The 12172-nt window shown below is 33.7% G+C and overlaps 2 protein-coding genes across 3 annotated transcripts in view; one reads left to right on the top strand and one right to left on the bottom strand.

The window, feature by feature from the left end:
- The window catches only part of IMMP2L (inner mitochondrial membrane peptidase subunit 2), a 406566-nt gene that overhangs the window by 155692 nt on the left and 238702 nt on the right, over positions 1-12172 (top strand). The gene's annotated exons all lie outside the window — the stretch shown is intronic.
- LRRN3 (leucine rich repeat neuronal 3) overlaps positions 7443-12172 on the bottom strand; it is a 32089-nt gene continuing 27359 nt past the window's right edge. The window contains exon 2 of the mRNA XM_071423649.1: positions 7443-10409. Coding sequence (XP_071279750.1) covers positions 7934-10060 — 2127 coding nt within the window. The 5' untranslated portion in view covers positions 10061-10409 and the 3' untranslated portion in view covers positions 7443-7933. The remainder of the gene's footprint in view (positions 10410-12172) is intronic.

The following is a 12172-nucleotide window of genomic DNA, read 5'->3' as shown; positions in this document are numbered from 1 at the left end:
GAATACACTTGATTTCTACAGCATTTAAAACAAACTGAAATACCTTCTAGTGTCTTTCATTGTTGCCTTTAAATGGATTTTGTAGTTAATCCATCAGAATTAATTATTTTTAAAGAACTTTGAGGCTTCTTAAAAGCAATATTTGATATTGCTTTGGTTCTGGTAATATTTAGAAAAATCACAAACCTTAATTGGTTATTAGTGACATTATAATTGATACTGTTAAGCAGCCCCTGGACCTTGAGCTCTCTCTTAATTAGAGGCAGAAGTGTCTCCTTCCCTTTGAGATTTCCTTATGAAAGTATTTTGCTTAATAATGCAGGGTTATCAGCTTTCAGTTGTCTTCTGAATGAAACCTCCCAAATGACACTATGAGTCTGTTGCTATTGTGTTTCCAGGATGGGCTGTTAGGCACAGTGCCTTCACTTGTTCCTTTTCTTTCTTATACCTTTTGTTCATCCTATTTTTCTCCTTCACTGTCTTTAAACCTACTTGTAGTGCTTCTTTGTTCATTCAACTTAATTTTTCTCTTATTTATTGATTTGATCATGTTGCAAACTTGTTCTTTCATCAGTTTTGGCCCCTTTGGCCGCATTTCTACAGCTCTTTTCTGGTTTATTCTAAAGTATTTTTTCCATCCTATGTTACAATTGGTTTTAGCCATTCACTTATCTCCCTTTGCGTATCTAAAGTTTCTCATTTTCCCTCACTTTTAACTGTAATACTTACATGGTCTGCACTTTATTTTTTAACAACATATGAAGGTTTCTCATTTACCGTTTTTTAAAGTATTTTTTTCTTTCTTATATTTTTTCAATTTTCTAAACATTTTTGAGAAAGTTTTCAGTTCTTGTTTAAGGTAAACACCTACTAACCATAAAGTCATCACATTATTCATAAAATTTGTCATACTCATATAAGTGTTCCAGCAAGAAGCATTTAGATTATTTATACACAACCAGGGTGGTGGAATATAAATTTTGGCAAGAGAAAAGTAGAATGATAAAAAAGAAATGCTGATAGTGGGATTACAATGTTGCATGACATACAAGAATAGACAATTTTCATGTGTAAGATAATTGAAGACAAAAAAAATTTCAAATGAAGAAGAAAAAAGGAAGAAGAAGACAAGTTGACGCCTAAGAAATTCAGTAGGAATAAAATTTATAGTTAGAGATAAATAGCAGGAGTAGACCCTTGAAAACCTTTTAGGTCAAGAGGAGTAAGAATCTGAGGTAAACCTATATATTGTTTGTGATATATTAAAATGCAGTCATTTAGAATATATTGTATGGCATATTATTTTGTTTGTAGCTAGATAATATCTGAACCTATACAGAATTTCTTTGCTGGTGTTTAATTTTCTTCACTCTCCAGAATTTCTTTGATGGATATTGAATTATTTAATCCTACAACAGATGCTCTCCACAAAATATTCTATTCTAAGCATTTTAAATAAATAATATAATATTCTTTTCCCATTTTGTCTTAATTAAAAATATATGTAATGCTTTCAATTAAATGAATGATGTATATTGCATTTATACTGTCTTTAGTAGAGCTGTGCAGATGAAAATTCTTGATGGCTCTGTCAGGTGGACAGGTTGATATGGCCAGGCTTTTGGTCATCCAGGGGCATACTTGGTAATGTCCAAACTACCTTAACAGGTTGGAGACTAGTATCTGTTAAATTCAGTGGAAATTACACACCTAAATGCTTTCAATAGATGAGGAAATACTGGTGGGTAGTTTCCTACCTCTCAGCATAGTAGAGAAAAGATTTACAACCCTTTGACAATACATTTCTATTTCTTTTGTTCTAAACCTTTAGTTAATTGCAGAGGTGTTTAATCCTTGGTGTATGTGCTTTGGTGTGATGTGTTTATTGGTGTATACTTATAAATTGTTGTATGCTTTTGAAAGGCTGGATGAATAATAAGATTATTCTCTTTCTGTTTTCTTTTTTTTAATAATCCAGATATGGCAAAAGTTACAAATAACTTCAAATTACTCTACCTGTAGTTGACATCCTCCATTTTAGTCAGCTTTCCTAAGACCTAAGGGGAAGAAAGGGAGCTTTAGCCAGCATAATACTATTAAACCAGAGCTGGCTGCTGAAGAAGGTTGGGAAGTAGACTGCAGAGTTTTCAGGGTTACATTTTTCCTCTGGCTACACTTGAAATTTGCCTTCAAATCCATAGAGCAATTCAGCTTTTTTCTTATTGTTGTTTTTTGGGATATTTTTTCCTCCCATGTCATTGATAATTACAAAATGATAACAAATGTCATAGAGAAGAATACTCTGGAAGTAGTGTAGGAAGTAGGATACTCTGGAAGTAGTCTAGTTCATAGGAGGCTGGGAAAAATGTGAAGTATTAATGAAGTAGAAAATGGTTACAAAGCAGGGCTGCTGCTGGTGTAATTTTGTGTAAGCAAACAGTAGATGATTGCTGAGTGAAGGCATGAAATGTGAAGGGCACAAGAGAGGTTGAATTTCTTGGAAGGTAGAAAAGGAAGTAATTTTAAATTGGACTTCAACAGCCTGAAAGGCTGAATTGGACATGATAGATTTATAAGTGTTGTGACATTGGTCTGTACTATTGTGAACTTGTCAAATGAAAAGTCTGGAAGTCCTGGGGGTACAGTTCATCCTAGCTTGAGTAAAGAAATCCTTTTACATTCCTACAGAATAAATGGAATTGAGATAGTGGTGTGCACATGCAGTATATTTTAGGTATTGATAGTTTAAATTGTGCAAGAGGGTGTTTTAGTAGAAAGCATAATTTCATATTTTGAAATACGTGGTATAACACATGAATATTTAGTATAGCACTTAGTTTGCTAAAAATGGGCATACACTTATCATGAATACCTTCAGAGCATATATGAAATAAATTATGTGAGAATTTAACATCCCATTTTATATTAATTGTTAAGGTAAGATTAAGAGACTATAATTAATAGTAACAATTTAACTTAATCCTTTTATTACCTGGTACATAGAGAAAAACATAGCTGATTACTTCTAATTTAATTATGTTTGTTGCTTTACTATAGTGAGACTAACTCTAAATGGTTCAGGTTTTTTATTTGGCATGGTTATTGGGCACTTTGCATTTAATTGAAAGTGATAATTCTGACTTTATTTTTAGCCAATTTATATTCCATTTAAGTGTTGGATATTTAGGAATAGATGATTTCCATAACCAGTTTCTGTGTCCTATGAAATCATTCCACCATTATGCCTAAGGTGTGTTTTAGCTGTCTTTAGTAGACTTCAGACAGTAACTGACTTTCTCTGGTATTGTAAAGTATTCAGCTGTATCTTTTTAAGTTTAGCTGACATTCACACTAGAGACAATACCAAAAAGAAGTTATAGACATTAACAGCACACAGTAAAATTTCATAGAAAAAAATAAGAATGTATGACAAGATTCTGCCCTCAAAAGTTATTCTCAACAGCCATCTGATGGACTCTGAGTTGTGCTCACTTGCTAAATGACAAAACTGTAAACTCTTTGACCTGTAAAGTGTAGTATATGAATGCTGAAAGGCTTTCTTTATAGAGTCTAGGTCTGCTCTGTAAGAAATGTGTATAGATGAAGACACCAGGACTGATTTTGATGTACTTTTCTGATAAAAGCATTATGGCTGTTTGGAGAACAGTGTGAAATTGTCATTAATGTGGATAACAAACAATGTGTACATAAGGGTGAGGCAGATGGGGTTGTTTTCTACTTATCTAAACTGTAATGTTTAAAAGAACATCAGCTATTTTAGCATCAGGAATAGGCCATCTGCCCAAATTACATGCCCTTCCAGCTTTATCTAACTCCCATATTATTATTTTCATTGGAATGTTGTTATATTATTTCTGCTTTTTGTTTCCTTGAGAGACGCTTAATTTCGTTACCTGATCAGCTTTACAACTAGGTTTTTCTCAAAAAATGCCAGGTCTTTTTTTAATAATTGTATTTATCTATTCAAATATTTTGCCTCCAAGTATTATGTTTCACTGATAATTTTTTTTAGTAACTCAGATAACATCTGTCCTTACTGGGAGATGTTGGAAATGATGTGACAGTCTGGCAACAATAGTAGCAGGAAATAAGCAAAGAACCCACAGGGAGCATGGAAGGGAACAGAGAATTTGTATCAAGGCAAAGAAAAGGGCTATGGGAAAAAGGGTTTAAAAATAATTGAAGCTGAGAGATAGAAAGATAAGCGAGAGACATTTGTAAAAAGGTTTTTTTTTTAGCTGAAAGAGGAATTTAATTTGTAGTTTTCAGCTTTTTCTGAAGGAAGGAAGGAATGACTTAATAAAAGATTTGGTTGCTTTGAAGGTACTTCAATGTATCTGCAGCTTTATCTCTCTGAGAATATTGTAGTTGAGTAGGTAGATGTACAACATGTTTATTTAAAGTTTTTCTTGATTGTTCAAAAGAACAAGTCTTTTAAACATGATGTCCAATTGGTTTAGCCTTCTATCTCTTTTTGGTCACACCAGCTGCAGAAATGAAATACTACTTAATGTAGCCAAAAAAATAATATAACTATAGTCAGTTGCACACCATAGGGTCTGTTTTCATTATTCATTACTAGTTTTACTGTATGCCTATGTTATTTACAAAGGCTGCTTGTATTTTGTCTCAGAATACTGAGGTGCAGCTAAACATGGACAGAATATAGTTTGGTACTTCTTTTCACACTGCCCTATAATGGAAACATTGAAGACGTAACTCCTTTAGAATTTTTATTGAAGGTGAAGTGAATAGCTCAAGTCTCAGTTTCAAAGCACAGTTCTGACTAGACAGGTTATGATTGTGTATTTTAACATTCCAATCATGCAAAGCTTGCCAAGTTTCAGTAATATATTGAATTTATCCATATAAATGAGTAATTCAATTCTCTTGTTAGATATCTAACTTATATAGTTGTCCTATGCAGAAATGAAGTTTGGTGTTTTTTTCCTTTAATTTTCACAAACTTTGTCATCTATCTTCATTTTTGTTCTCTGTCTTGATTTTGTGTTTACTGAGTGTTTAGATTATCCTTCTCTTGTTTAGATAATCCTTCTCTTTTTTGTTGTTGCTGTTTAGCATTTTTCCTGAGTATCTATGTAGTCTTTTCCTGAGAAAATTGGTTCCAATTATTTCCAATGGTATTAAAGGAAAACCTATTCAAATTACACATTTAGAACCTCAGTCAACTGACCTACCAAAACACTAGTTTGGAAGGTCAACCTGTATTTCAGAAAGATGTTGGGTTTTTTTCCTACCTAGCAGGTAATACCAGATTTTTTTACTCTGGATATGTTTCTAGTCATCTGTTTTCTAACTTCTACAAAAGCTGCATGCAATTGTTATTATTTTTTAAAGTATGTTTTGAAATCTTTAGCATGAGATGAACTTTCAGTCTTTTTGGCTCTTTTGGGTTGTGTTCAAGGGCTGTCTCCTCTATTCCATTTAGCTATTTCCTTCAAAATGTCTTCTGAAGTTTTAATAATGAACTTTTCATACTTACTGTATACTTTCTTCCATGTAAAATTTCTTGTTTTGTCAGTGCCACACATCCACCCTATTCAGTTCAATATAAGAATTATTTTTTTCCTTATGTCTGACACAGTGTTGCTTTTCAATTTTTTTTTCTCTCAACTCTTCTAGAATGGTCTGGTATGTGAACTTATTTTCTGTAGTAGCAACATTTTTCAGAAGAGTCTCTTCTGGCTTCAGATAAAAAGGGATATCTTATAAGATTATTGTTGACCGTTGTGTCTTACTGGCCAGCACAACATTAAGGGAAGAATCCCAATTTCTATTTTAAGTTATCTTGAGGACATTACTTCAGGATACACAAGCAGAATAAGATTATTAGAGAATTTTGGAAGTGGAAATTTCCTTTTATGATATAAATCAACATATTTTTCTCGAATCTCTTATCTTGGTTTTATGGGTACTTTTTGGAGTTATGATTTCACAGCATTTTAGCTAAACTAGAAACTGAAATGTTCCTATGTAAGATAGCATTTGACTTTTTTAGCTGATGAAATATTGCAATTTATATTTTAAAATGGCAGCAAATTTTTTTACCAAAAAGTAAATGCTTTATCTTTTTATTAATAAAACATTATCTTTCAGTCTAGTAACTGATAGAAAAAAATAATATAAATTAATTTTTTTCTCAGTATTATATTGTGGGTATTTCCTAGCCAGATATTTTAAATACTTATGTTTGCCTTCTCTCTTTTATTAGTGGTACATTTCAGAATGAGGTTTGCTGTCAAATGCCAAAGAAAAATTAATCTATTTCTACTCTTCTGGTTTGAATAACCAGTAACTACGGCTTTTAATGCATTAAGGCATTTTAATGCATTCCTTAGAGAAAACTATGAAATAAATGGAAGCACAAGTGTGTAACAATACTTTTCTGTTTCTGAGGAAATTAAATATAATTCCTTATCAATTTCTTCCTCCATTAAGAGAGTGAACATCCCAATTAATGAAATACATGAACATTTTAGCCCTATGCCTTGTGTAGAAAAAATCACCTTCGTATAAATGAGATTATGAAAAAGCATACTTCAACACAACTGAGTTATTTCTATGACTTTTAAGAGATTTTACTTTGCTGAAAAAACTGCTGTTAACTGCTGTTACTTTTTTTTTTTTTTTTGCATGTTTGTGCAAAAATTCAAGTTAATACACATTATGCTATTAAAGCTACAAGGTGGATTTATTACTTCCTAGGGACTTCAGGCCTATGTAGGATATCTGTAGAAGGAATAGCTGTCCATTTTTATGTACAGCTGCACAAGAATTCCACTGCTCATCTGTTGCTTTTGTGGGGATTTTAACATAAAAAATGTCTTTGGTCATGGAAAATGGCTAATACCATGGAGATGTTTCTGTGAAGAGATCAAAGATGTTATGTTTATCTGGATGGTGGTTCACAGTACTACCATGGAAAGCATTGCCATGTATTCTAGAAGAGACTACTTTTGTCTAGTAATAAAATTATGTAATACAGATATAATGAAATAAAGATCTGCAGGCTCACAAAGAGAACAGAAGTATTTCACACAGATACATAAAAGTGTATAAAATAAAAGGATCAAAGAACTATTCATTAACCAATATCCATGCTGAAATACAATTTAAGTGGGTTTTAGTGGCCTCATCTCCAACATCCCTTTTGCCTTTATAATGCTCGTAGAGTAAATAAAATTTGATAAAAAACTATCGCTAAACTTACATTTCTGTTAGAAACATTGTACAGCCTAAAATCAGCAAAAATATCATTTGTGCTCAGATTAGCATTTTCAGGAGAGAGGAGAATATGTAAAGAGATATTTTATCAGACTTTGGGTTGTGTTTGTTATTGTCAGACAAGAACTCCCAGAAAGGTGAGGTGTTTTCTATAGAAACAAACAAGACAAAAAGTATTTTGATTTTAATCAAAAATGTATTTTCTCATTAAAAAAAATTCACATACTCACTGTGTCTACTCTACAGAATTTGTCCATTTCATTACACCATATGTCAATCCTAGTATATCTGTTCACTGCAAAAACTCGTGGCTATTTTGTGTAATACAGCACAGGAGGAGGTATTGCTCAGTTCCACTACTTTTATATAATAATTTAAAAAAAATACAGAAAATGTTCTTGGCTACTTCCACTGTATTCCAGACTTAAAAGTCCCATGAAAGTTCTAGAATATGAAGTTAATTTTATTTGGTTGGTAGAATACCCTTAGAAGCCAGTTAATTAAAATTCTTCTCTCATACTGAATCATATATATTCCATTTGTTGGCAGCAACAAAGTCTGGCCATCTAGTTCCTAAGAGAAATATGTTTTTCTTGTTGCCTTTTTATTCAGCACAAATACAGTCATGTGCTTTTTATTTCAGAAAGTAAGTGTTATACTGACACATTTATGACATATTTGTTGGTACACCTATTACAGTTGCTTTTACTTCCATTGCTGTGCTTTTTTCTTTGCCCATGTCCCAAAGAGTGATTAGAGGAGGATAAAGCTCATTGAGTGAAAAGGATTGTTTCTTCAGGTAATTCCTTAGATAGCTGTGTCCAATGCCACAGTTCATATCTTGAGAGATGCAGCTGTAGAGATATATCACAGATATGATTCCCAAAAGAGCACCGAGGGCGGCAAGGAATCCTATTATGTTGTTCTTTTCATAGCCTTTCACTTCTAAGTCCAGTCCTTTTGTGGTTACATTGACGCATTGTTTCCTATTCTGAGAATAGATAGTGGGGATGTCTATACAAATTTTGTATTCAGTTGATGGATTTAGATGTGTAAGATTATATACCTTTATATCAGATGGTATTCGAGCACTCTGTGCAGCCCGGGAGTCTTCAGCTTTCGGAAAGGCTGTCCATCTGACACTGGACTTGAGAATTTTAGAACTTGCTTTCCATGAAACCAAAACAGAATTAGATTTTATGTCTTTTATTTTAATATTTACAGATCCATTGTGTTCCTGAGGGAAAGAGCCGTCCACTTTAATCATGACTGACTTTAGGTCTGCTCCAACTAAATTTGTTGCTATACATGTGTATAAGCCGCTTTCTCTTTGTGTTACATCACTTATGTCTAATGTTCCTTCGGAATGAATGTAGTATTTATCAGAGATAGTATTAGGCAAAAGTTTATGTCCTGATGGTGTTATCCAGTAGATTTCAGGTTCTGGTTCTGCTGTTGCTCTGCAATGCAAAGAAATATGGCTGCCAGCTTTTAAATCCAATGTAGATGGAAAACTTTCAGGAGCTATCAGAGGAAGACAGATTTCCATCATTTCCCGAAAGTGTACCTGTCTCACATTCTGACCTTGGAATTCAGGAGGGTCTACACAAAACAGGGACTCTGGCTCCATGAACCGAATGTTTGTTTTGTTCATGTTAATCCAGCGGATGACACAGTCACACCTAATGGGATTGCTGTGGATGCTGACTTCTTTGAGGTTAGGCAGGGATTCCACTGTACTGCGGTACAGCGCGCTCAGTGCGTTGCTGTTGAGCATCAGCGATTCCAGCTTGGGAAGTCTGTAGAATGCATTGGGGTGAATGTATGATAATCTGGGGTTATTGGTTGCTTCTATTTTTCTTAAATCTGGCAAATTGTCAACAGCAAGACTATCTATAGAAATCAGTTCAGGCATGTTATTAATTCCTAACTCTTTTAGGTGCAACATATTGCTAAAATCTCCTCGTCGTATTCTGTTAATGGGATTCTTATTTAGATCCAGAAATTTAAGATTTGTAGCCTTTTGAAGAGCAATGTGGGGCACTCTAACAAATCTGTTGTCATAAAAGGAAATGCTTTCTAAGTTGTCAAGGCCAGCCAAAGCATTATCTGGTATTTCAGTGAGATTTATACCTGCTAAAACTAGGCTGCGCAGATTGCTAAGAGGCTTGAAGTTCATGTCTTCAATTCTGATTATTGGATTTTCTCCAATCATGAGAATTTCAAGATTAGGAGTAGCTTCAAACCACTTTCTGTTGATCACTTGCAGACCATTTGAATTGAGATGAAGTCTGAGAAGATTATTGAGGCCTATGAAAGCTCCTGGTGCAATCACAGAAAGCAGATTATGATTAATATAAAGCTCTTGTAAATTGTTGAGTCCAGAGAGACATTCTTCAGGGAGCTCAGTAAGTTTGTTTTCTTCAAGGTACACTGACAGTAACTGTGGTATCTTTCTAAGATTAATACTGGTCACTGAGGATAAATTGTTCTGAGATAAATCTAGGCCAGTTAAATTCACTGGGAAGTCTACTGAGTGTTCAATTTTTGCAATATTATTAGTTTGTAGAAGTAGAACTTGTGTGTCAGCAGGCAGTATGGCTGGAAAATGAAAAAGGCCTAAATCATTACAGTCCACTGTTGGAGCTTCCATGTAGACAGACCTGGGGGTGAACCATGGTCTGATTTCACATATACATGACTCCGGGCAGTCTGCTTTTCTTCCTGCGGCTTGTAGTAGAGCACTGGTAACTAGACCAAGCAGTAAATTAATTTTGAGTTGCAGGTCCTTCATCTTAGCCCAAATGTTCAGGAAGGTAACAGACCCTTTAGTGCTCCGCAATTATAGTCTTAGAATTCAGTATGACCTGGTCAATTAATACAGCACAATCTTGCATTTATCAAATGACGATCGTGAAGGACTTCCTTCCTGAGGATGTGATAAATTTGTAACCAACTTGTCCAGTAGTAAGAAGCATTTTGTAGAAATGAAGGTCACTTTGTCCTTGATGACATAAAATTGATGAGCTTTGTGAAGATGAAGTATGTATAGATGGTCATAGGAGATTAAACAATTCATTTATTTAGCAGTATTAACTTCAAATCCCATGATTGATTAGTGTTTGCAGGAACGACAAGATGACCTAAAATACAAGAAGAGGAAATAATTAGTATAAAAAGCTATAAAGTTATAAATTAATTTAGCCATCTTTTGCTCTCTACTGTTAATTATTGCAAGTAAGAAAGGAAAATGATTGTGGTGTCTGGAGTATTATAGTGGTATCCAGATAGCATAAATTAAGTTAATATAGTAATATGTCTTTAGACTTTTAGCTTGTTATACAGCCAGGAGAGTATTGTTCTACAGAAACCTGAAGATCCACAGAGTACAAAGTAAAACATATCAGTGTGATTTTTGCTACATATTTTATCCTCCTTTAAAATATTCTCTTTTCTCTTTCAGTTATCTCTAGAAGCAGACTAATTTCTGTTGGCTTTGAAAATGTAAACACAGAAAAATCCTACAGAGCATGAATACTTAACTTTTTTACAAAAAGTTTGTAACTATAAAGAATGTAATTTATCTATAATGGAAGGGAAATGGAATGGTTAGATTAATGCATATTCCTAATGACATTCTTAGGCAAGCCTGTGAGATATTTATACAGAAATATATGAAACTGAAAATCCCCAGGTTTTATAATTTTTAATACTTTTTGTAGCTGCTGTCTAGAAAGAAAACTTTTTTTCTTTTCTTTAAAGTGTTATTTAGAAGGAAATATGTACCCTATAATTAATAGCTTGTCATTCTTGGCAAATTCAGGCTAATCACTGACTTTCTTATTTTGACTTGAATAACCTCAATTGCAAGGAGTATTAGCAAAAAAGTGTCTTCAGAGTGATAAGGGAAGAAAAAATTACACTAGCGATTGCTTCTTTTCCCTGTAGCTCTGCAAGAATCTGAAGTCTGTAGACTGTCTTCAGGTTGCAAATGATAGTAAGGACTGAAACCTTGTGGCATCCAATGCCACTTGTGGCATCAAATGTGTGCTTTCCAGATTTTTGCTATGTACTTTCTTTTTGTGAAGTAAAACAAATTTAACTTTGAGTGTACGTTTTGTTCCAATGCATGTAATACAAAAGCTTCTGTGTTTTCTTATATAAAGTAGTACACATTCACTGCTTAATTTATTTCAGAATATAGACTTTACACTTTACTCAGACTTTGTTTCTGAAGACTGTTGTGCAATACACATTTATGCCCTTTCTCCCCCTGCCTTTAGTGCTAAAATTCACATTGACATTGTTTACAAACCTTAAGATCAATGCTTAATTGACATTGATAAATAACTCTGAAGGGGTTGCTGGTGTAGATAGACAGAATTGCAAAAGTTAAGTGTCAAGCATTTGGATTTATGTGTCCTTTCCAAGCCCAGGAGGATTTGGCATAGTGACCACCCATGCATTCCATAACAGTGTAGGGGAAAGGTGTTGGACTGTGTAAAGTAATATGAGCATTGGGGCAACTTGAAGTACATTTGGCAAATCTTTGAGGTGGTTCTTTGTGTTATGTGCATTTAAGGACATTTAATATTTTATTTCAACATGTAAGTTTATTAATAGAGTGAACAGACAATGTGTGAGATAAACATACAGAAAACATTCTGCTGTTTAGAGGATCAAGAGTATGTTTTTATGCACATGGCCCAGTTTATACCAAAATACTAAGACATACTTACTGAAATAGTAAAAATATAATCTGTTCCTTTGTTCTGGGAAATGAGGTGAGCTTGAGGCTTGCAGAAAAATAAAGGTTTGTGTTGAAAAGTTAATGCCTGCAACTTGCTCTTAATTTTGCCACCAGGAAGCAAGGTGATACACCTAAGTGGAATACTGTCACGTTTAA

The sequence above is a fragment of the Agelaius tricolor genome, unplaced genomic scaffold, assembly GCF_023055355.1.
Source record: "Agelaius tricolor isolate 1412-34295 unplaced genomic scaffold, bAgeTri1.0.p SCAF_3, whole genome shotgun sequence".
NCBI classification, from domain to species: Eukaryota; Metazoa; Chordata; class Aves; order Passeriformes; family Icteridae; genus Agelaius; species Agelaius tricolor.
This window is presented reverse-complemented; position numbering and strand designations above follow the sequence as displayed.